Genomic DNA, 23,504 nt, shown 5'->3' with positions numbered 1-23,504 from the left:
CCTTACCATCAGGCATTGATTGATCTTGATCTGATGCCCATTTCTCATCTCTTCCAATCCCCTCTAATTACACTGGATTGATCGCCTCTACAGTACGGATAGATCCATGGCCATTCTCGCAGCTGCGCCAGTCCATCTGCTTCTTCTTCTCTAATGGCGCCAGCCCGAGATCCCGCCAAGGAGGGTCTCCTGCGAGAGCATGAATCCTCGCGACGCACCTCAACTGAATCTGACGATGACCTGGACCTGGACGAGCTAACCAAGGATGGCGATGTCATCACTTCGTCTGCAAGGGACTCATCGCGATTGACAGACTCTAAGCAGCGCATCCCCGGCCGCCTGTCATGGATGCTGCCCCGACGCATGCGCAAGAGCCGGTGCTGCATCGCCGTCCTTGTTGTTGTGGCCATCATCATCATGCTGCTCGCTGCTGGCGGCGCCTTCGGATACAAGAAGCTCAAGATTAGACCGCTCGATGGGAAGTCTCCGCCGTGGTATCCCACTCCAAGGGGCGGTTCCGTGCATCAATGGGCTGATAGCTACAAAAAGGCCGCTGAGATGGTGGCTAACATGACGCTGGCGGAGAAAGTTAACATAACCACAGGAACCGGATGGAGCATGGGACTTGCGGTTGGAAATACGGCACCGGCGGTTCATGTAGGATTTCCTGCATTGGCTCTACAGGATGGGCCGTTAGGAATTCGCTTTTCCGACAATATCACAGCTTTCCCAGCGGGAGTGACTGTGGGAGCGACGTGGAACAGGGAGCTCATGTACGAGCGAGGCAAAGCCCACGCACTTGAGGCTCGTGGCAAGGGTATCAACGTCCTCCTCGGACCCGTTGTTGGCCCATTGGGTAGAATGCCTGCTGGCGGGCGAAACTGGGAGGGCTTCGGGGCCGATCCATATCTCTCGGGTATCGCGGGCTACGAGACCATCAAGGGCATTCAGGACCAGGGCGTCATGGCTACCATCAAGCATTTCATCGCTAACGAGCAGGAGCATTTCCGCCAGGCCTGGGAATGGGTGCTGCCAAACGCTCTCTCATCCAACATTGACGACCGCACCATGCATGAGGTGTATGCCTGGCCGTTTGGCGATGCTGTCAAGGCCGGAGTTGCCAGTGTCATGTGTTCCTACAACATGGTCAACAACTCATACGCCTGCGGGAACTCTAAGCTACTCAATGGAATTTTGAAAGACGAACTAGGATTCCAGGGCTTCGTCATGTCTGATTGGCTGGCACAGCGATCCGGCGTGGGCAGTGCCCTGGCTGGCCTCGATATGAGCATGCCAGGAGATGGCCTGCGCTGGCAGGATGGAAACTCCCTCTGGGGGCCCAACCTCTCTCGCGCTGTCTTGAACGGTTCACTACCCCTTGAAAGACTCAATGACATGGTCATTCGCATCGTTGCCTCGTGGTATCAGCTGGGTCAGGACGATAAGAAGCTGTTTGACAGGAAAGGGCCCAACTTTTCTTCATGGACTAATGACAAAATGGGTGTCACTGCACCTGCTAGCTCGTCGCCTCAGGACAAGGTCGAGGTCAACAAATTTGTCAACGTGCAGGCTAATCACTCAATCCTGGCTCGACAGGTAGCGGCGGAGGGAACCGTTTTGCTCATGAACGAAGGGGCCCTTCCTCTCAGTGTTGATGGTCGTTTAAGCGGTGATGATTCAACCGAAACCAAGAGAGACGGCCAAGTACGGATAGGAGTCTTTGGAGAGGATGCTGGACCGGGCAAGGGCCCCAATTATTGTGAGGACCAGGCGTGTAATGACGGTACCCTGGGCTCTGGCTGGGGAAGCGGCGCCGTCGTGTTTCCGTACTTGGTCCCTCCAATCGAAGCTCTCCGCAAAAAGTTTAATAAGGAAAAGGTCAAACTTACAGAGTATCTGAAGAACGATAAGCCGGCAAAGGACGTTGTCCAGAACCAGGACATATGCCTAGTCTTCATCAACTCTGACTCTGGAGAAGGATATCGCACGTGGGACAGCGTCCATGCCGACCGCCCTGACCTCAAGGCGCAAAAGGGTGGTGAAGTACTCGTCACTGAGGTCGCAAAAAACTGCGGCGGCGGTTCAGGTACGACAATTGTCGTCATTCACGCTGTCGGACCCGTGACGGTGGACCCATGGATCGATCTTCCCACCATCAAAGCACTCGTTGCTGCTAATTTGCCTGGACAAGAGAGTGGAAATGCCATTGCGAGCATCATCTTTGGAGAGGAAAATCCAAGTGGCAAGCTGCCGTACACCATTGGCAAGTCTCTCGGCGATTATGGACAAGGCGGTCAAGTCATGTATCTGCCAAATGGAGTCGTCCCGCAACAAAACTTCGATGAGGGCCTCTTCATTGACTACAGGCACTTTGACAAGTATAACATCGAGCCCCGATACGAGTTTGGATTTGGGCTCTCATATACAACTTTTGAGTACAAAAACCTCAAGATTACGGAGACTAAGCCAAGATCGCCTCTACCCGATGAGCGACCCGCAGCTCCAGAGGTTGAGCCCCCGAAATTTGATACTGCCATCCCGAAAGCTGAAGAGGCACTGTTTCCATCGAGTATTCGCAAGCTCAAGAATTACATATATCCATACATTGACTCTGTGGGTGACATCAAGAAAGGCAAGTATCCTTACCCCGAAGGCTACGATGTACAGCAGCCCCTATCTGGTGCCGGCGGTGGCGAAGGCGGCAACCCATCGCTATGGGAATCCCACGTAACAGTATCCGTCGAATTGACCAACACGGGCAAGGTTGGCGGTAAAGCTGTGCCTCAATTGTATCTCTCATACCCAGCCTCAGATACAGTTGAGTTTCCAGTTAGAGTACTTCGCGGATTTGATAAGGTTTTTATCGAAAAGGGGGAGACGAAAGCGGTCGAGTTTAACGTGACGAGGAGAGATTTGAGTTACTGGGATGTAGAAAGACAGAATTGGGTTATTCCAGACGGAGAGTTTACATTTGCTGTTGGGGAGAGCTCGAGAGATTTGAAAGTTACGGGAACATGGTGATATTTCATGAGGCAAGATATAAAAATGCGGCGATGTTATTGGAGTGCTCACTGGATGAAGCACTATAGATGGCTATCAAACTATTTGGATATTTCATTCTTTACATAAACAAGGAAAAACTGAGAAACAAGAGACATAAGACGTACCAAAGCTCTGTTAAATAGACGAATATGCGTTCAAAGCCATCTGTCCTCCAAGATGAGCGTACAAAACATTCCCACTCGCAATCTCGCCATTCTTGATGAGCGCCATCATGCCCGCCAGACTCTTCCCCTCATAGACCGGATCCGTGATGAAGGCCTCAGTACTCGCCCCAAACTTGATGGCCTCAATCGTCGTCTCATCTGGAATGCCATATATCTTGGCGTTGAACCTGTCGTCCAATATAATATCCGCCTCAGTCACTTCGTCTTCCGAGAGGCCAATCTTGGCAGCAGTGAATTTGGCAATGCGCAACACCTGGTCAAACGTCTCCTTTGGCTTCCCCGAAGCATCAATACCAATGACTTTACGCTTAGGCGAACCCAGCTTCACCTGCGCAAGCTTAAACCCAGCCACAATACCCGCCATAGTCGACCCCGTCACAGCACAAACAACAATCGTATCGAAAAACACCCCCAACTCCTTCTCCTGCGCCTCTACCTCCAACGCCCACCTCGCAAAACCCAGACCTCCCAGCGGATGGTCCGACGCTCCCGCCGGGATGTAATACGGCTTCTTACCGGTGCTCTCGAGCTCCGCCTTGAGATTCGCCAGCGTGGGCTTATGCTCGATGCCAAAGAGCGACGGGTCGAGCCTCACGTCACCGCCCATGAGACGCGAGAGCTGGATGTTGCCGACTTTCTCGTAGCCTGGGTCGTGCCAGTCTACCCAGTGCTCTTGGACGGTGGCGGCGGCGAGGCCGAGCTTTGCGGCGACGGCGGTGACGGCGCGGGTGTGGTTGGATTGGACGCCGCCGATGGAGACGAGGGTGTCACTTCCTTGGGAGAGAGCCTCGGCGGCGAGATACCTGTGTATTGTTAGCAAGATGATTGGAGAAGATGGGGTGGATGAAAGGGGGGAGAGGGGGGGAGATGGATGGTTTACTCTAGCTTGCGGACTTTGTTGCCTCCATAGGCGAGGCCGGAGTTGCAGTCTTCGCGTTTGGCGTAGACGTTGACTTTGCCGCCGAGGGCAGCGGATATGCGAGGGAGTTGTTGGATGGGAGAGGGCCCGAAGAGGAAGGATTCACGGGGGATGCTGGCGAATGGCTCTGGGAGAGTGAGGGCTGCCATTGTGATGATTTGGTGTAAGTCAGTAGATGTGATGATGATGGTAAGGATGATGAGGATGATGTTGTATTCGATGAAAGTGATGATGGCTCGATATATACCATTGAGACGTGACAATCTACAATTCTATATCCTCGGTTATCTCTCTCTCAAATCACCGATCTCGGATAATGATGTTTATCAGCATCCATGATATATCTTGTATCCATCTCGCGCTAATGTGAGACAGAAGATGCGGAGTAAAAATAGTATTAAATACGCCAGCCACCCACAATGCAACCTCATGCTAATCGCCGCCCCCGCGTCCATGATTGGCACGCCTGGATCTTCTAGAAAGCTTGTAAATCTCCTCGAAGGCGGGTCTTCCTATCGTTTTGGCGAGACTTGCGCTGACTTTCGGGCATATTCTGGGGATAGTGGATGTGATGTGTGTTTGGAGGGCGCGGGAGGTTGTCGAGAGGGCGTGGGCGGATAGTGGCGGCTTGGGGGGGTTTTGGGGGGACGATGGGATGATGTGAGGGCGGGATGGATGAGGGATGTGATGCGGGATCGGGGATGTTTGGTGATGGGATGATGGTGATGATTTTGGGGTTGGGTTGATGTTGATGTTGATGATGATAGAGAGGGATGCTATTGGAGGATAATATAGGATGCATATGGGGTGAGCGTATATGCGGAGCAAGACTAGAAGTGACAGGTGCTATACTGTTATACTTCGTATTAATTAGGATAAAAGTCATGGCGTATAATGTATCAGGATAGCCAATGGATAAGAATTGGGAGCTCTTATGCGCTGTTTTGAGTCTTTAATTGGATACTATCCTCTTACTCTGGTAGGCTCCAGATAATTGCACTGTAGAGGAGCTATGATGTAATGTTTCCCTTCCTTATGTCAACCAACCTCATGAAATATTTTCTGGAAGCTTTTAATAATATGCAAACAAAATATCGATGACTCTCTTTGACAAGCGTATCAAAGGTATATGCAGAGGGTGTTGTCGAATTGCCAATGACCCGTTTATAAGAGGCTGTCTATTTCGGCACAGCGAATTTGCCGACTATATCACACTCGAACATCTTCAGTATTTAATATAAGGATCATAGGTCGACATGTTTGATATTGACTGAAGTAATTTGTATGATAATAGAGGCCTTAATGCAGGTACTTGGATGACTCCATACATAAGGTATAGACCAACTTACACTGAGAGATGGACTAGTTCACGAGCGCCAAGTCATCCACATCAATGACACAACTCAATACCCTAATAAGATTAATGTGGTAAATAGGTAGTTTTGAAGAGAAATAAACTACCAAGTCGCTGCCATTTATCTGCATGTTTGTGACGCATTGTCTTAGACAGCTTCCAGGGACCATCGAAATCCTACATTTCCACGGCATCCTCTTCAGCATCACGCCATTCTGATGCAAGGTCTCGAACTCCCTTGACTACACTGTCCGAGACATGCTCTCAACAAATCCAGCACTACTGCTACTACTGGCTTCTTCCAACAATTAAACCCGTCTCAGCTCTGCCGGCTATTTTGGCTTCAGCCACTCACAGTGCCAGGTTTATGACTCCAACTTACACCGTTCAAAACAGCTGCAGACTGACCCGCTATTCGGTCCGTGCCGCTCACCAAAGGCGAAGCTCTCCAGCTTTGTGCATGATGAAAGTATTCAATGATGATCTTCTTGAAGCAATCTCGTCTCGGTTGATTAAAATATGATGTATCCGTCAAATAAGTGTAAACGAGGTTGATTAATGGCCATGTCACGTCTCGTATCTGTACATCCCGGAGCACCGTTATCGCCCTTTATCTCACCACCTTTCGAGGTCCCCACCTCAAAAAGCTTTCCATCGTTCCCAGCCCTGACGTCTTCCATTTTACATCCTCCGAATCCTTCCTCCACAGCGCCACAATCTGCCTTCAACCCACTCGCATCGTGCTGAAGACGTTGCTACAGCATGATCTTGTGGCGGCAGATTGGCGCGCAGGTTCTGGCTCATACGCCCGCCGTCTGAACCACCCCCAAGCAAACGAACTGTCGGATCAGACCACCACGCGCAAAAGACGAGCAAAAGACGAGCTGTAGAAAGCCGTTGATCTCACATCTCGGAACTAAGAACAAAGAAACACGATAGAAGAGGCGCTCCGAGATTGTCCGCCGGCGGCATCATGACGCGCCCTGCAAACGCTCGACCCGGGCCGGGCGTCGTCACGACTCGGTCAAGATCGTCCAGGTCCTCCGGCTCGTTCCACGCCGGCGCTCCCATTCCCATCATCGCATCCATGAGGCGGCCCTCGATCCCGCGATACCAAACATTCCCGACGCCTCCTCCCAAACCGCCCTCCGATGCTTCCAGCGACCGCTTCGCCACGGCCGTCGAGTCCGACTCGTCGTCCACCTCGTCCTCCCGCGATCACGATGAGACGCCTCTGCCCGTGCGCCAGCTCCTCCTCCTGGCCTTTCTCTCACTGGCAGAGCAGACGGCGCTCAACTCGATAGGGCCATATCTGCCACAGATGGTGACGTCCATGCCGGGCATACCCAAGGAAGAGAGCGGTCTGTATGTCGGTCTGCTGGCCAGCGTCTTTGCCCTGGCCCAGCTCTCCACAAACTTCGTCTGGGGCTACATGTCGGATGTCGTGGGCCGAAAGCCGGTGCTGCTGGCCGGGACCTTTTCGCTCATGTGCTGCTTTTGCGCTTTCGGCTTCTGCAAGCAGTACTGGCAAATGATTTTGGTTCACGCCGCCATGGGTCTGCTCAATGGCAATGCGGCCTGCGTGCCAACTGTTCTGGGCGAAGTGACGGATCGATCCAACCAGAGCAAGGCGTTTACATATCTTCCCGTTATTTATTCTCTGGGAGGACTTACGGGTCCTGCGCTGGGAGGAATTCTAGTCGGGCGCATGGGCAAGGAATTCCCTTACCTTGGGCCCAACGTCCTGAGCGCCGCTGTTCTTGCGGCGGCTGTCATTGTTGTGGGCATCTGGTTTGAGGAAACGTTGGAAGATATCGACGATGATCCGTGGAAACCGACATGGGCTACGCGGCTCTCCAATCGCATTTCAAACATCTTTAGTCGAACTGCTCCACGACGAGAATCGTGGAGCACGAGGTGGCCTCGTCCTCAGGCCGCCTCTCAAACGCAACCCTTGTTGTCCCCGAGCTCTGAAGAGGCAGCTTCTGATGACAATGATGGCAGTCCTGATGATGACGAAGCACTTGAGACGGCAAAGCCGGCGAACGGTAATCACAAGGAACACAAGCCATGGCGCGAGCTTCTCAATCGCACTACAATGACCCTCCTGGTTACCTATCTAATATTCCAATTGGCCAATATTAGTTTCAACAGCTTGTATCCCATTTTCGCAGCCTCTCCGTCTCCAGCAGGCCGAGAACTCGATCCCGGCAAAATTGGCGTCAGCTTGAGTTTCGCGGGTCTGATTACCATTATCTTTCAAGCGTTTCTGTTCCAGCCACTCAAGAGCCGATTCGGAAACTTGGGCACGTATCGCTTCGCCCTGTTTGGTCTAGCCGTCAGCATGATTGCCATGCCGTGGGTTGGCTACGTTGATGACAAGCCCCTATTCGGTCTGGGGACTGGGACCATGTGGCTGTATATCGAGCTAGCCGTCGTACTGATTTTGAAGACCATCTGTGCTGTGGGTGGACTTTCATGTGTAATGCTACTGGTAAGTCAAATCAAATTGCAAAACGTGACATCTTCCGCCTTCAATTCTAACACTTGGCGTCCAGATAACCAACTCGGCGCCTTCCCACAATAGTCTGGGGACCCTAAACGGAGTAGCCCAGACATTGTCCGCTCTGGGCCGCAGCATTGGCCCTTTTGCTTCGGGAAGTTTGTTTACGCTGTCCATGGGGATTCAGCCCAAGGGCGAGGTTTTTGCGTGGAGTTTATTTGGCGGCCTGGCTCTTTTGGGCTGCATTGGGTCAATATTTATTCGAGGTGATGGGCTTGAGAGCGACGACTGGTATAACGGAGAGGATGAGGAGGATGAAAGGACTGAAGATGGCGAGCATGCTGACATTGAACAACAACGGGAATAAGCGCTGATTTGGATATATACTTTCGGAAAGCTGTAATTAATAGATACCAGGGAGACAGGATAAATATCATAATAAATATAGTGCTGTGAAGATTTTATTTCACTTGAGAAGAGAGAAATTTTAACCCAATATGCACGAAAATTCCGATTCCTGTGGACATGGTCGTTGTTAAACCAAGTCGTATATGCGATCGAAAGTGTCTTTTTGAAGCATAGGTAAGATTCTATAAGCCGTTCGTAACACCGGATCGGATGTCGGATAGGCTCAACTTATATGACTTTGACCAGCAGGGGTTCCAAGCCGCAAGCCGCAACCGACAACCGGCAGCGCTTTCACAACTGTCACAACTGGAACTCTTCTAAATCTCTTTTACAGCACTTACCTCCGACGGAGGCCAGAATCTCCTCCGTGCCAATCAACTGCCGGACCCGGAGAACGCCAAAACAACCGTAAAAACCCAAGCACCGCGACGTGATTCGCCGCCCTGCTCGGGACATCGGCAGCCAAGGGCACATAGACATACTCCGCAAAATCTGCTCACAGATCCAACAACAAGACGGGCTCTAGGCCATGGTAGGTAATTTTCCCTAGGGAACGGCCCCCTTTAGCTTATTTTGAGTGATGGGAGTGAGATTTTAGGGCCAGCGGTAAGGGGAGGTGATGTGATGGGGGAAGTGGATGTCTTTTTTGACGTTTGGGCGTTATGCCGATGGTCCGACGGGGCAAGAGTTTGCGGCAATAGGAGAGAGGATAGAGCAAGAGACAGAAGGGAGAGAGTATGTTGTAAGAGCTGATTCGCGGATAATTCTGGACAAGTAATGAAGAGTAATATGCTTGGACCTAGTAAGCTGTCAGAAGGTTTGGACGTATTGCCCTTTTTGAGTCAAGAGTTATGCCAAGAGACCGACGAGCCGAGTCAAAGACAGGAATGTTACTCAAAGGTTAATAGGGCCAACATGTCGGACTTAATAACAATGTATTACGCAGTTTGCTGATTGGACGAATCTATTTGAATAATCACCTTGTGTTGTTTCGTATCCTTGACAGTATACACATTATGGAGTTGAGCAAGTTTGTGATGAACATGCAGTGATGCTGCAGCCCTGAGATCGGCGTCCCCATGTGTATGTCGATGGACAGGATGTAACAAAAGAATGATCCGTGTGTAACAATATATAAGGATTGAAGCTCTTACGTCTGTGGCTTGTCCCTTCGTTTCTTGATCAAAATCAGAAAATCAACTTGCTGGCAACAACAGCAACACAGCCAGTTGACAAGTGAGAATAAAGAAATGAAGAGCAAAATGCTGTCCCCTAAAACACTCACACTCCTTGCCTTGGGCATTGGAGCTAGATTCGCTTCAGCGTGGGACCAAGCTCCCGCCCTCGCCGGCAAAGGCGCACCCATCTCCGACTCGGACCGCCTCTACACCGGAGACCAGTCATCCAACACCATCACCGTCATCAAGCCAACCACAGGCGAGGTGCTGGGCACCATTAGTCTGGGAGACAGCCGACTGACAAACGACTTGAACCCGCAGTATGTCAAGGCCGTCAACTCTCACGGTCTCGGCTTCTCTCCCAATGGCAAACTCATTGTGTCTCTGGCAATTACGAGCAATACCGTGACGGTATTCAGCACCGAGGACAATTCGGTTGTCTCGCAAACGTCCGTGGACCGTGCCTCTCATGAGGCCTTCTTTGAGAGCGACAACCGACACGTCTGGGTCGGCACGCGAGGCGTTGACCGCATCGACATCGTCGACGGGCTCAAGGGCGGCGTAGTCGGCTATGTCGAATCCTATGGAGGTCCGAGTAAAGTCGTCTTCAGCCCGGATGGGAAGACGGCGTATGCGAACCATGTGCGATCCCCCTCGCTGTCCGTCATCGACGTAGCCAAGCGCAAAGTCATCGCCAACATCACGGGATTAGGCGACGTCTTTTCGTCCGACATGATGATCTCGCCAGATGGACAACGGCTCTGGACAGCGCACAAGATGGTGGGCAAGGTGTCCATCATTGACCTCGTCAAGCGTAAAGTCGTTGGCGTCCTGGAAACGGGGGACGAGACCAACCACCCCAACTTTGCCGTCATCAACGGCACCATGCACGCGTTCGTCACCGTGGCATCGCTCAACGAGACGAGAATGTACTCGCAGCCGCGCTCCGACCAGATGCCCGTCTACTTGGGCGCAATCCAGGCCAGCGGAGTCGAGCCTCACGGGCTGTGGCCCAGTGCGGACAACACGCACTTGTACGTCGTCAACGAGCATACGGATACGGTCGATTTTATCGATTTGACCGTCTTCCCCCCGAAGATTGTTAAGACTATCAATGTCGCTCAGGAGGGCCAGTCCATCATTTACGTGTCAGGCGCCGTGTCTAAGGCTAGCAACGGCACGCAGAACCTGGGCAAGCAAGGTCTTTTCAACAAGCCGGCACTCAACAAGATCCTGACGGAATCTCAGCCTCAGGCATCTGGAAAAGTAGCACCTTCGTGTCTCGTTACGGTGAGGCCAGAGATTGGACTGGACATGTTCCAGGTGATTGGGCGGAATCTCGCGTTCAACACGACTTACACCGTTTCGGCGACCGTTGGGGACAAGATGATTCCGCTAGTGGATTTCAATGCGACGGCGCCGATGGGAGATGGATGCGGGACGGCGCCGCAGGTGTTGGCGTTTTTCAAGTTTATTGGCGTCTATGATATGGACGATTTGGTGATGACATCCAAGTCAGATGCTTAGATGATGATTTAATGGCCGGTGATGAGTGATGGGTGATGAGTGACGGGAGAGTTTTGCATTACCAGTGTATTAATTTGAGCTGTAGATAGTAATGATTCGGATCTGTCTTTCCTAGGTGTACATGTATATCGATAATAGATATCTTATGTCTATTATGACATAATTGACCTTGTGATAGGAACTACAATTCTCGCGTAAAAGGAGTAGATAAAATAGATAATATGAGACCCAACTCTTTAAAAGCAAACTATTATAAACACTTATCATACCCTGCTACAGAAGCTTGGAGGTAAAGAAACTGACAAGTGATAAAGCTTTGCCCTGAAGCTGCTGCGCGGTAGCCGATTGAAGCGCTGGATCTCCAGCAGCAAGCGCCTTGGTCGGGTTAGTTGTCTCTGGAGGGTATATCAAAGTCCCGTTGATGTACGTTTTGATCTTCTTGGCTATTGCCCCAGAAAACACCACCTTGCGCTCCCAGCCTTGCGTAAGAACCGCTCCATACGGACCGAGGTCAAGACATGTGACATATGATGGCTGGTAGTATGGCGCAGTTGGTAGATTGAGAAGATCTGCTGCGGCGTTGTAGCCTGCTGCTCGGCCCATTGGTATGGCGTGTTGACATGACATGAGGGCATCGTGGCCGTGATCGCCTGTCGGGGCACAAGCCGAGTCACCTGCTACGAAGATGTCCTTGTTTGACGGCAGGCGAAGATCTTGGTCGACGCGTAGGCGGCCTAGTGCGTCCTTGTCCCCCGGAATCTGTTTTGAGAGCTCTGTGGCTGCTACACCAGCCGTCCAGACGACAGTCATGGCTTCAACACGCTCCCCTGCTTCGGTTGTGATGCCGAGAGCGTCGATAGCGGTGACTGTTGTCCCGAGTTTCGTCTCTACTCCCAACTGACGAAGAGCTCGGGAAATGACGTGGCGGGGTCCCTGTCCGAGGGTATCGCCAACTTCTTCCCCTCGCGAGACAAGCAAGACTTTGGTATCGGCATCTTTGCCCAAGATGGACCGGAGCCGCCCTGTCATCTCCGTGGCAAGCTCGATGCCCGTAAAGCCTGCCCCGCATACAATGACGGTGTTTCGAGCCTTGCTTGGAGGTTTTGATTTGAGACTTTGCAGGTGGTTTTCCAACCTGACCGCGGCATTCAGTGAGTCAACATTGAAGGCATGGTCATCCAGGCCGGGAATGGGAGCTCGGATTAAGCTGCTCCCAGCCGCGAATATCAAACGATCATAGGGCTGGATTGGTGTATCTCCAGATGGGCTGGTAACCAGGACGTGTTTTTCTTCGACACGGATAGCGTCGACTGTGCCTTGAATGAAATGAATCCCCGTCGCGCTGAAGAGGTCGGTGAGTGGGAAAACGAGGTTTTCCGGGTTTGATTCGTAGAGTCTCGGCCGTAAGACTAGCTGTGGCTCAGGCGCAATGAGAAGGACTTGGATATCGGCCGCCGCTGGATCTTTGTTGAGATGCAATGAGATGAGCCGCCTGGCTGAAAGAGCGCTAAAGACGCCGGCGAACCCAGCGCCAATGATGACAATATTGAGCGGCATAGCAACAACCTTAGATAAGAAACGCAAGAAACGCAAGTAAGGCAAACAGTATTAATAAATCGGGCTTAATTGTTATAAGAGTGGTGGCACTCGCACTCAGGAATGCTTTTGCTGGCTTGTCTTGTCCAGAAGGCTCTCGTCTTTTATACGACGAGAGGTGTTAGACTTTGTATGTTGGCTGATTCACACCAACTCTTGCTCTTTCTGGGCCTAGTCGCCGATCCTAGAGTACTATAATTATAATTGTCGGAGAACAGGTACGCAATGATTACATGTATTATTACCCAGTTGATATAGATGATGGACGATGGATGATGGATATTCGGGTGATCCGTTGGATATTCGGGTAATGGATACCTCCGTGTCCGAGGAACGCCGTTAGTGGATCGCAGTGGCTCAATAGGACTAGCCCCCGCTGATGTCACCTGGACCACCTTGATGGCCTAAACCAGGCACCTGAGCTCCCTTGTGACTCCAGCATCTAATCCTCCCATCTTCAATCCTAACCCATCGCCATCGCCATCTTCATCACCAAATCACCATCGCCATCGCCATCACTGTCGTTATCCATGGAATCCTAACTTCATCTTTTCCCTGCATCATGCTTGAATCTCTCTTCCTCGGCGGGCTCATCGCTGCCGCCGCGGTTGAAGCCGCGCAGCCCGGCGCTGTCAAGCCGGTGGCGGCACCCATGCGAGACCTGACTTGGGGCCAGCTCAACTTTCTGCACACGACAGACACGCACGCCTGGCTCAGCGGGCATTTTCTCGAGTAAGTTGCTCAATTTGGCCCCGGTTTCCTCGCTCAGACCGCCGTGAGTTGAGCAGCTATGGGGTTTGAAGCAGCAGTCGCAACAATCGTGGAATTCGTGCTCACATCCCTTGTTCTATCTAGGCCCTCCTTCTCCGCCGATTGGGGCGACTACATCTCCTTCTCCCAGCACATGCGCAAGCTAGCCGACGACAAAGGCGCTGATCTCCTCCTCATCGACACCGGCGACCGTATCGAAGGCAGTGGCATCTACGACAGCTCCATTCCCAAGGGCCTGTACCAGTACGATATTTACGCCCAGCAGAAGATCGATCTCATTACCACTGGCAACCATGAGCTGTACAAATCTTACTCGATCGACATGGAACACAATACCACCATTCCCAACTTCAAGGAGAATTACATCACATCCAATCTGGACTACATTGATCCCAAGACTGGCAAGCGCGTGCCCCAAGCCCAGCGATACCGCAAGTTCAAGACAAAGAACCTAGGCATCAACATTGTGTCTTTTGGCTTCCTCTTCGACTTTACAGGCAATGCCAATAACAGTATCGTTCAGCCCGTGGCCGATACCGTCAAGGAGGATTGGTTTCAAGAGGCCATCAAAGAGAAGCCCGACCTCTTTGTGGTCATTGGCCATGTCGGTGTGCGCATGGAAGAATTCAGAACTGTCTTCAAGGCTATTCGCAAGGAGGACTGGGACACCCCCATTGCCTTCTTCGGCGGCCACCTACACATAAGAGACGCCGTGAGCTATGACTCCAAGTCATTAGCCATCGCCTCCGGCCGTTACCTCGAAACCATCGGCTGGATGTCCATTGATGGCATCGTCAAGAAGCAGCCCAAAGACGACGAGAGTCAAGAAGTCGAGATTAAGAAAGGCCCCACATTCACACGCAAGTATATCGACAACAACCTGTACGGAATGTACTATCACACTGGATTGAACGAGACGACTTTCCCTACTAAAGAGGGTCAGAAAACGAGCAAGATGATTGAGAATGCCCGTAAAACTCTGAATCTTGGCCATCGCTACGGCTGTGCACCCCGAGACTTGTGGATGACTAGAGCTCCGTATCCCGGCAAAGACAGCATCTACACTTGGCTTGAAGAGGAAGTGCTCCCCGACGTGGTTGTCAACAAGGAACGGAAGCACAAGCCTCGACTGGCTATAGCCAACACGGGTGGCATTCGCTTCGACATTTTCAAGGGTCCGTTTACACGAGATGATACGTTTACCGTGAGCCCTTTCACCAGTGGCTTCCGTTATGTGCCCGATGTGCCGTATGAGATTGCTGCCAAGGTTATTGGGCTTCTCAACAGCCAGTCGAGAATCTTTGTTGCTGGGCTTCCAGACACCCGACAGTTGACCATTCCGCAGCTGATGTATCCCCGCCCGAAATACCTTGATGAGATTGAAGTTGAGACTGAGGTTGAGACTGAGGTTGAGACTATTGAACAAGTCGAAGATGAAACAGAGGCTCGCCTCGAGCTGCGTGGAGTGGATGCCTCGGGGGACAATGATGAAATCTTTGGCGGCTATACGACAAAGGACGACATTAGCAAGGACGGAGATGACACCGTCCACAAGCCCATTGATTTCTACGCAGTGCCCAACTGCATCCAGGCCGAGATTGATTTCCCGACCGAGGGAAAGCCCGAGACGGTAGACCTCGTCTTTCTCGACTTCTTACAACCATGGATGATACCCGCCCTCAAGTTTAGCGGCGGCGATTATAGTGCCAAAGATATAGAGCCGTATATGGAGGGAACGTTGACGGACAAGTTAGCTAACTGGATTAGCGACAACTGGAAGGATGAATGCAAATAAATGGTTTTTGCCCAGTTGTCAAGTTTTGCATAGGCCTGTTTCTGGAAGGAGTTTTGTTTCTCATAATTTGGAACGTGACAATGCGATTTAACATGATAGATTGCTATACGAATGATACAACTTTGAATGGTTAACGCGCATTGATGCTGCGCTTCATAAGTGACTCCATGGTTTGGCATCTGGAACTCAACTCTCAAAGATGGTCAAGGAATATGTAATGACAACATTAGGCAGAAATCCAAAAATCCCCAAAACGGCAGCAAAAAGAGAACAACCAACGCGTTTCATCTCGGCCCAATAATTGGCCAGGCAGAATAAAGCGCCTTGCTGTCCAATCAGTTGTTGGAAAACTTGATGTGTATGCATGCGACATATGCTGCGGGGTCTGCTGACAGTGCCCGGCGGCTCTGCGAATAATCCGCTCTTCTAATAAATTTCTATCTCACACCAGATTTTGTTCATCAATCTTGATGGCAAACAGGAAATCATGACGAGGATAAGCGTCAGAAAGAAATTAAGGGAGTGGAAGAGTTCCCTCAAGTCTTCTGGGCGCACTCCTGAGAAAAGCCCTCTGTCAAGTCCAATCCAATCTCACGCATCGTTACAAAGCCGCCTTGACAAGCCAAGTCTTCAGCAACCAAGTCTTCAGCAGTCAAATTTTCAGCAGTCAAATTTTCAGCGGCCAAATTGTCTGCCATCTCCAGCTCAACAACCGGTTGCCTTGGACCTTTGGGGCGAGGCTTTCCGCAAAGTCAATGATGAAACACAAAGATGGATTCAAAACCAAGGGCTCGATTCATCGAAGCGGGCAAAGTCCGAAGATGTCATTGATCTGATAAAAGAGAAAAATAAATCGTTGTTCGAAGCAAAAGGCTCTCCTGCAAAGATTGAAATCGGGAGCCAGAAAATCGTGCTCCGCGAGTATTTCTCTGATATAATCACATTTCTCACCACGGCCGGCGATTTGGCTATCAACTTTGCACCACCTCAAGCCGGCGTGCCATGGGCTGCAGCAAAAGCACTGCTGAGAGTAAGATAGCCAATTTTCCAGGGATCTACTACTATTCTAATTTACTGATTGAACTAGATTCCGGTTAAACAAATTGAGCAAATGGCAGCACTTGCTGGAACAGTTCAATTATTTACACGCATTGTCCAGAGGGGTCAGGTATACGAGCATTTATACAACGCAACAACGGCAGATGAAGAAGCCGTATCAAATCTACGCGACGCGTTGCGAGATTTATACGTCACGACAATAGAGCTACTGGCTCGGACTGATGTCTTGATTAAAGGCGGATTGGTCAAACAAACGTTAAACGCCATTCTTCGACCTGAGCAGGCTTCAGGCCTTGTTTCTGACTTGTTGATGAAAGAGCAAAAAGTTTCACTGGAAGCTCTAGTCTGCGAGGCTTCCCGCAGTGCTAAGACTGGTTTAAAAACAGATGAAAGAATAAAGGCCCTGTTGGCGAATCTAGATAACCTGTCGACGCCCATTGGTCGAATTGACAAGGGAGTCGATAATCTTCTAGAGGAGGTTGAAAAGAACCGATTAGAGAGACTCATGGACTTTATTAGCTCGGAAAAGTTTGGTAAAGGCCACGTTACCCTAAAAGAATCAAGGATAGAAGGGACTGGAGACTGGTTGATTAACCACGAGGGACTTCACGATTGGCTAGCGATACCGTCCTCTTCAACGCTCTTATGTCTCAAGGGAACTGGTAAGCTCCCCCAAGAATACTTAATCAATCCATGCATTTCTCTGTCTAACACGGGTTAGTCGGTACTGGTAAGACGTACCTTACCTCTCGAGTGATCGACCATATAAAGCAAACCTTGGAAACTTCAGCTCATGATGAAGGATTTGCATTTTTTTATTGCAACCGATCTGGTCCCTCAATGTTGGATCCCTTGGTCGTTCTCAGGAGCTTTGTTCGCCAATTATCTTACAAAGCATACCGCTACAATCACATCCAAACCAGCGTCATCCAGAAGTGCCAATTAGCAAAGCAGGAGGGGAGAGACCTAAGCTTTGAAGATTGCAAAGCGCTTATCCTGGGTTCTCTAAACCTCTATCCAAAAACTACCTTGATTCTCGATGCCTTGGATGAATCTGAAGTTTCAACATATAATCTAGCAGAGATTCTTGTCGACTTAATGGAAAGGGCCACAAAACCGGTCAAAGTCTTTATTTCGAGTCGCCCTGGTCGAGAATATTTAAAGGCTTTTGAAGACAAGTGTATAATTACAATCAATAGCAACAACCAAAAAGACGACATTGAAAAGTTCCTTCGCAAAACCTTATACTCTCAACCATTTTTCAACAGGCGCAAAGCGGAAATTCAGGAAATAATTAAAGAAACATTTAGATCTCGAAATGGCGGGATGTAAGCTGAATCTCTACCTGTCTACTATTCTTACACTTCTAATCAGGAAAATCTATTTGATTCTAGGTTCCGATGGGTCTATTTACAAGTCAAAAGTCTGATGAAATGCATCTCAGATGATGCCGTCAAAGCGTGGGCCAGAGCGATACCTCGTGATCTAATGGCTGCATATGATCAATTGTGGGAGAATATACGAGCGCAGCATAACGGAGACGACATGGCATTAGCTGAGCGTGCCGTTAAGTGGGTGCTCTGTGCTTTTGAGCCACTTAAATCGGATGTCCTCTTAGAAGCCATCCGATATTCTCTAGAAAGAGATGTACTGGTACAAAAGGAAAAGCGTTCTGAAGAAGAAATCCTATTGCTTTGCCAAGACCTTCTGACAATTGATGCATTGGGCCGGACATGGACGCTCCCACATGCTTCAGTGGCTGAATATTTCGAGTCTAGAAATATGACTCTGGCAAAATGCGATGTGTTTGCTTCTATTACATCGCTCAATTTCCTGATGAGACCTGAATTGCAGTCTTCTCATATTAACCAAAGTCGTTATATTTTTGACTCTTTCGAAACGTATATTTCATATACATGGCCCCGGCATGTTCGGCGATATGATAGATGGCTGGGATCAATGGAGAGCGCAAATCCGGACCAAACCCTCGTTACCACTCTTAAGCGCTTCCTCGGGTCGGTAGAGGAGAGCAGCATCTACTACCGGGCATGGCTAAGAACACTTCCTGGATCGTCAACGTCCTGGGAATTGGAGCCCGAAAATATGTCCTTGCCCGTCATATGCCGCTACGGATTTTACTACGTTTTGCGTGACTGGTGGGAAGGGGGCAAAATCAACAAGAAAATGGCGCTCGAAGGATGCACAGGATTCCCTGGTTACAATGCGGTTGACCTTGCAGCTAAAGGTGGATGCCTACCGATTTGTAAATACTTGGTGGGAGTCATTGGTCTGGACAACCCTCTTGCTAAAGGACATAGCCAGGCTATGGAACTAGCGATGGATAAAGGGTACAGGGATATCGTCTCATTTTTGGTGGAAGAAGCAAACGTCAATGTCAACGTCTGTTACGTCTTTCAGACGGCTGTGCAATACGTGGCAAAGTCTTGGCGTCTTTATGCTGATATGCTGCCGTGGTTGATAGACCAAGGCTGGGTCGATGTGAACAGGGAGGGCGGCAAAAACCATGGCACTGCCCTCATCGCAGCAGCAGTGAGCATTAAAGTCGAATCGGTCGAGATTCTGCTCAAAGCCGGAGCTGAGGTGAATGCCACGGTGGAGTGTGGCCTCTATGGTAGTGCTCTTGTTGCTGCAGTGAGTGCAGTGAGGTGCCATGATTACATAGAAAAGATCCAGTTGCTTCTCAGCCATGGTGCAGATCCCAACCAGCCCATGAAAGGTGGCACATTTGGCAGCGCACTGGAAGCGGTAATTGATAGTGCTTTCGTGTATGATAAGGAAGTTGAAGTGGCTGAGAGCAAACAGTCGCTTCAGCTTTTGCTAGAAGCTGGCGCTGATCCCTCAATCATAAATGACCGGGGAGATCATGGAAGTGCACTCACCGCCGCCGCATTTTATGGATTTCAAGATCTCCTGAAGATGATGATTGATGTTATTGGATGGAAACGGTCAATTGAATGTCTTGGCCAGAGCAGATGCCCCTACCAGCTACACTTTCGCGATGAAGAACATGTTGAGAGATGGAGGCAAGGCAGGTCAGACACAGTCACATATCTTACCAAGCAAGTCGGGGTGGAGAATGAGACTCTTTACAGTATTGGGTTGCGGGATGTCGAGCCCATGGAGACAGGCAACAAGTACAGGAAATTTGTTGTTATATACGATTAATTCCGATGCCTTCTACTACTATTTAGATGCGGAACGAGAGTAATGGTGGATGGAACCTGTCCGTTTCCGGAAGTTGTTAGCGACGAACATTAAGAAAGAAGAATTTGACATCTGTCCGTGTTTTACCCCGTTGCCCTTGATAGATCGTCGGCCTAGCACTCCTATCATAACACCATTTTGCAAACATGTACAGTGGAAATGAGATCTTGATAACAAGTTGGCGAATTCTACTTAGTTTCCGATGTCTTTACTTCAGATATCTATAAAAACGTGATCCGCATGCTTTTGCGTTGACATATACGAAGGCTTGATTGGACCTTCTGATTGAGTTCACTTATAAAAACAACCGCAGACAGTTGTTAGCTCTCATTTGAAACCTTTTCCCGCAGAAATTCATACAGCATTTCCATTATTTGAATCATGCCGCAGCTGCCCAGCCGATCCACAACTTCTGCAGGCCATCTGAACGGCGAGATGCCCGTCACAACGCCAGATGCAACTGTCATACAAGCAGACCTTCTTATACCAGGTCGCGGCGAGCCTCTCCGGCCAGGCACCGTAGTCATCGCTGAATCCAAGATCAAGTTCGTTGGCAGCCCTGACAAGGTTCCTGCCGAGTACCGTTCCATCACTCCATTCCATGTTCCCGTCCTGATGCCTGGTCTCTGGGACTGTCATGTCCACTACTTTGGAATGGAGATGGATACCAGTGTTTTCGGCAGCATGGCCAAATATCTTCCCGGCTATAAAGCATTGGCTGGCGCAATCACAGTGGCAGACCTTGAAGCCACGTTGATGGCCGGCTTTACTTCCGTCAGAGAGCTACAAGGTTACGGCGGCGATCTTTGGCCAGGCATCGAGAGCGGCTTCCTTGTTGGACCCAACGTTTATTCCTCCATCGCAGCCATGTCTGTGACTGGTGGTCACGGCGACTCTCACAGCATCCCCCTTAATACGGTACTGCAGTATGTAAGCTGCGGCGGTCCGTGTTCTATCGTGGACGGGCCGGGCGAGTGTCAGAAGGAGGTGAGGAAACTGATACGCCGAGGAGCTCAGGTGATTAAAATTTGTTCCAGTGGTGGGGTCTTAAGTCTGAACGACGACCCGGAGGACAGACAATTCTCCGATGCTGAATTGAGGGCTATAGTAGAGGAAGCTGGCCTTTCTCGTCGTGTGGTGGCGGCCCACGCTATCGGGAAAGCTGCTATTATGGCCAGTCTTCGTGCTGGCGTAAAGACAGTTGAACACGGGTTTTATCTGGATGAAGAGGTTGCGGACGAGATGATTAAGCAGAACGCTATCCTTGTACCGACTCACCACATTATAGAGACTATCGGTGCTCGTCCAGACGAGCTGCCACCGCCATCCAAAGCGAAGGCCTTGAAATTAGTTGACATGGCAAGGGAATCGTACAAGTTGGCTATCCAAAAAGGAGTGAAAATCGCCCTCGGAACCGACTCTATGAGCAGCGACTGCAAGAAACCCCAGTCGCACGGCAACAATGCCAGAGAGCTCTACTGGGCGGTAAAGAGGGGCATGACTCCGCTTCAAGCGATTGAGGCATGCACAGCAAATGGCCCTGAGACCCTTGGCGGCATGGCACCGCTGAGTGGACAGATTAAGGAAGGATACGATGCGGATCTGATAGCAGTTGCGAGCAGCCCTCTGGAGGATATTGAGGTCTTGACGGTGAAGGAGAACATTACACATGTTTGGAAAGGTGGTAAACTCTTTAAAGGCGAGACAACACGTAAATAGTTACCTAAGAAAGTGATGATCATATAGTAGAATAACTAGCACAATTACTGCTTGGTAGCTGCTTGACAGTATCTTACACTGTGAGTAAGCCAATGTGTGATTAGCGAGGATACTAAGAATCTAAAACGACTACTAGCTCATCATTTTGTCTTTGTTCCTTTCACCATTTGTGAGTTTTACGGTGTATTATGCCCATGGCTCGCACAGCATTTCCAAATACACCATCATACGAAGATAATAGATTGAATACTTAAGCCACCTATATCTATTACTCAGGTCCGTCAGTCTCTCAGGACCCTGCTCATCGTACCGGGCAAAACTCTGCTCTACACATCAAGACTGCTGGATCCATTCATGCACCAGATATGCCACGGCTTCTTTCTGGTCTCCCGGACTCATGTGACCAGCGTTATCCACACCAGCAACTTGCACCTGCTGGCCTTGGCCCTTCAATTGGCCTCCCTTTTGGAGCGCTCCTTTGCTATCCCTGAAGTACCAATCCCTCTTAGGGTCCAAGCGAAATCGGATATTCCCATGCCACGGGAGGTCGGTCCATTCACGGAAAATTCCGGGGGAGTTTCTACGAAACGAACAGACAATTCAGAAGTCAGCAGTGACGTTCGTCCCCCATGGAGAAAGACGCTCAAAGTTTCCTTACATAATGACATCGTAGTTTCCGTTCAATACCAGAAAGCGGACTTTGGCAACGTCAACGAGATACGAGACTTCGCGGGTAGTGGGCAACATAATCTCTGGTCGGGTAGACCAATTGGCATTGAGGTCAAAGTTGATGGAGACATATTTTTGGTATTCGACGATGCCGAGGAGGGATTGAATCTCGGGCTTGTTGAAGTAGTCCCCAGTGGAGTACTCACTTTGGGGGATACAAATTGGGGGAACATCGCAACCTAGTCGAACTGAGGGCTGGTTAGTTAGGAGAGACATCAGGTACCCAAGGCGTCTTACGGTCATAGGGGCTGTGCTTCAGTGCATCCACTTGCTCCTGGAAGTACTTGTACAAGTTTCTCTGACCGAATTCAATGGCTGCTTGGCACAGGCTTGCGTCATAGGTCGCCTGGCATACGCGCTGGAGACGCTCTGCCTCGGGCATTGCGGCGGCGATGGCATCACAGGCGGTGGCGTTGAGACGCAACAAGTCCGCCGTTGGGCTGTCAGTGCAGAATAGCTCATAATGACCCAGTGAGGAATACGTGCCGTCAACCAGCGCGTTGGCCAACACAATGCCACGGACTTGCACGGGGAAAGCATCAGCGGATCCGGCCAGCTGGCGGCGCACGAGGTCCGCCGTGAAGCGTGGCACATAGCGCCCTCCAAAGGACTCGCCAGCTATGTAGAAGCCGTGTTGGAAGTATTGCGGAAACTGTTTGACGAAGCGCGACAAGAAGGCCGCAAAATCGTCACTGGCCTCGGCGAGCGTGACTGGGTAAGAACCATCGTCGGCCGTAGTTGAGAATCCAACTCCGGCAGGTTGACTAGACAAGACGACACGGTGAGCCAATATCAGAAAGAAAAGTAGAATTAGAAGTGTGTGTGGAAGCTGGCTTACTCAAGAAACAAGAGATTGGCAAAGTTGGCCCAGCTGTAGGGGTTTGCCGTCGTATTCAGCCCAGATGTAAGCTCACAAGGACCAATTTCCTCAAAGAGACCGGGTAGGGAACTTGCACCAGGACCACTGGACGAAGATTAATTAAGACTCTCTCAAATACCTTTTCCTCTAGATAGAATTATATATACCCATTTAACCATAAAATGGTTGGCCTTTCCGTAGCATCCTCTTTACTCTCTGTGAACCCTAGTTGGCATAGTCAGCATCAAAGCGTCAAGTTTTGTAAGGGACGAGTATGTGTCCTCCTGTTTTCTCTTTTTTCTTTCTCTTCTCTTTTCATTTTTTCCCCTTCTATTTTCTTCTCTTATTTTATCTAGATTGCCTGACTCACAGAAGAACAAGCTCTTTCCTGCTGATAGGGGTACTCTGCCTGTAAACTGTGGGTTGTCTGTATTGCATGTCCTCTCATCTTGCCAAACAATGGGGAATTCTTCATCATGCGAGGCAGTTAAACTGTCCTTGCGAAAAGTGAACGGCCTTTGTCCGTATGGCAAAACAGTACTGGAGACAATGGGGAGGACCGCCAGCAAGTAAGCCGAATACGGGAAGAGCATGGCGCCAGTAATAGTGTCGAGATTTCCCAGCACAAATGTTCT

At 50.2% G+C, this 23,504-nt stretch overlaps 9 protein-coding genes across 9 annotated transcripts; 6 read left to right on the top strand and 3 right to left on the bottom strand.

Annotated features, from left to right (window-relative positions):
• The first annotated feature begins 1 nt into the window (after position 1).
• On the top strand, positions 2-3,120 carry V8C40DRAFT_227447 (beta-glucosidase). The gene has a single exon (XM_083212290.1). It carries the CDS (start codon positions 154-156, stop codon positions 3,019-3,021), a length of 2,868 nt encoding a protein of 955 aa, XP_083073275.1. The 5' UTR covers positions 2-153; the 3' UTR covers positions 3,022-3,120.
• On the bottom strand, positions 3,100-4,527 carry V8C40DRAFT_227420 (tryptophan synthase beta subunit-like PLP-dependent enzyme). The gene is made up of 2 exons (XM_083212288.1): positions 4,108-4,527; positions 3,100-4,030 (listed from the first exon to the last, which is right to left on the bottom strand). The coding sequence occupies exons 1-2, from the start codon at positions 4,293-4,295 to the stop codon at positions 3,178-3,180; spliced, it is 1,041 nt and encodes a 346-aa protein (XP_083073274.1). The 5' UTR covers positions 4,296-4,527; the 3' UTR covers positions 3,100-3,177.
• A 1,411-nt stretch (positions 4,528-5,938) lies between these two features.
• V8C40DRAFT_245845 (major facilitator superfamily domain-containing protein) lies at positions 5,939-8,460 on the top strand. The gene is made up of 2 exons (XM_083215993.1): positions 5,939-7,994; positions 8,059-8,460. Exons 1-2 carry the CDS (start codon positions 6,474-6,476, stop codon positions 8,368-8,370), a joined length of 1,833 nt encoding a protein of 610 aa, XP_083073273.1. The 5' UTR covers positions 5,939-6,473; the 3' UTR covers positions 8,371-8,460.
• An 885-nt stretch (positions 8,461-9,345) lies between these two features.
• V8C40DRAFT_287698 (YncE family protein) lies at positions 9,346-11,165 on the top strand. The gene has a single exon (XM_083222762.1). The coding sequence runs from the start codon at positions 9,662-9,664 to the stop codon at positions 11,114-11,116; it is 1,455 nt and encodes a 484-aa protein (XP_083073272.1). The 5' UTR covers positions 9,346-9,661; the 3' UTR covers positions 11,117-11,165.
• Positions 11,166-11,281: 116 nt separating this feature from the next.
• V8C40DRAFT_245840 (NAD(P)/FAD-dependent oxidoreductase) lies at positions 11,282-13,007 on the bottom strand. Its single transcript, XM_083215992.1, has one exon. The coding sequence runs from the start codon at positions 12,671-12,673 to the stop codon at positions 11,390-11,392; it is 1,284 nt and encodes a 427-aa protein (XP_083073271.1). The 5' UTR covers positions 12,674-13,007; the 3' UTR covers positions 11,282-11,389.
• A 146-nt stretch (positions 13,008-13,153) lies between these two features.
• On the top strand, positions 13,154-15,624 carry V8C40DRAFT_245839 (Metallo-dependent phosphatase-like protein). The gene is made up of 2 exons (XM_083215991.1): positions 13,154-13,444; positions 13,568-15,624. Exons 1-2 carry the CDS (start codon positions 13,275-13,277, stop codon positions 15,276-15,278), a joined length of 1,881 nt encoding a protein of 626 aa, XP_083073270.1. The 5' UTR covers positions 13,154-13,274; the 3' UTR covers positions 15,279-15,624.
• V8C40DRAFT_245837 (ankyrin repeat domain-containing protein) lies at positions 15,625-19,765 on the top strand. The gene is made up of 4 exons (XM_083215990.1): positions 15,625-16,308; positions 16,366-16,999; positions 17,059-17,665; positions 17,732-19,765. The coding sequence occupies exons 1-4, from the start codon at positions 15,766-15,768 to the stop codon at positions 19,521-19,523; spliced, it is 3,576 nt and encodes a 1,191-aa protein (XP_083073269.1). The 5' UTR covers positions 15,625-15,765; the 3' UTR covers positions 19,524-19,765.
• A 30-nt stretch (positions 19,766-19,795) lies between these two features.
• V8C40DRAFT_287694 (metal-dependent hydrolase family protein) lies at positions 19,796-21,281 on the top strand (the record flags this gene model as incomplete). The annotated part of the gene is made up of 1 exon (XM_083222761.1): positions 19,796-21,281. Exon 1 carries the CDS (start codon positions 19,944-19,946, stop codon positions 21,279-21,281), a length of 1,338 nt encoding a protein of 445 aa, XP_083073268.1. The 5' UTR covers positions 19,796-19,943.
• Positions 21,282-21,614: 333 nt separating this feature from the next.
• On the bottom strand, positions 21,615-23,462 carry V8C40DRAFT_287692 (Alpha/Beta hydrolase protein; the record flags this gene model as incomplete). The annotated part of the gene is made up of 6 exons (XM_083222760.1): positions 21,615-21,861; positions 21,940-22,198; positions 22,248-22,774; positions 22,849-22,974; positions 23,037-23,094; positions 23,240-23,462. 6 exons carry the CDS (start codon positions 23,460-23,462, stop codon positions 21,615-21,617), a joined length of 1,440 nt encoding a protein of 479 aa, XP_083073267.1.
• Positions 23,463-23,504: the final 42 nt, after the last annotated feature.

Source organism: Trichoderma camerunense (genome assembly GCF_050948025.1).
Source record: "Trichoderma camerunense strain CBS 138272 chromosome Unknown V8C40scaffold_9, whole genome shotgun sequence".
In the NCBI taxonomy this organism is placed as follows: Eukaryota; Fungi; Ascomycota; class Sordariomycetes; order Hypocreales; family Hypocreaceae; genus Trichoderma; species Trichoderma camerunense.
Note: the sequence above shows the minus strand (reverse complement) of the source record. Positions and strands in the feature narration are given on the sequence as shown.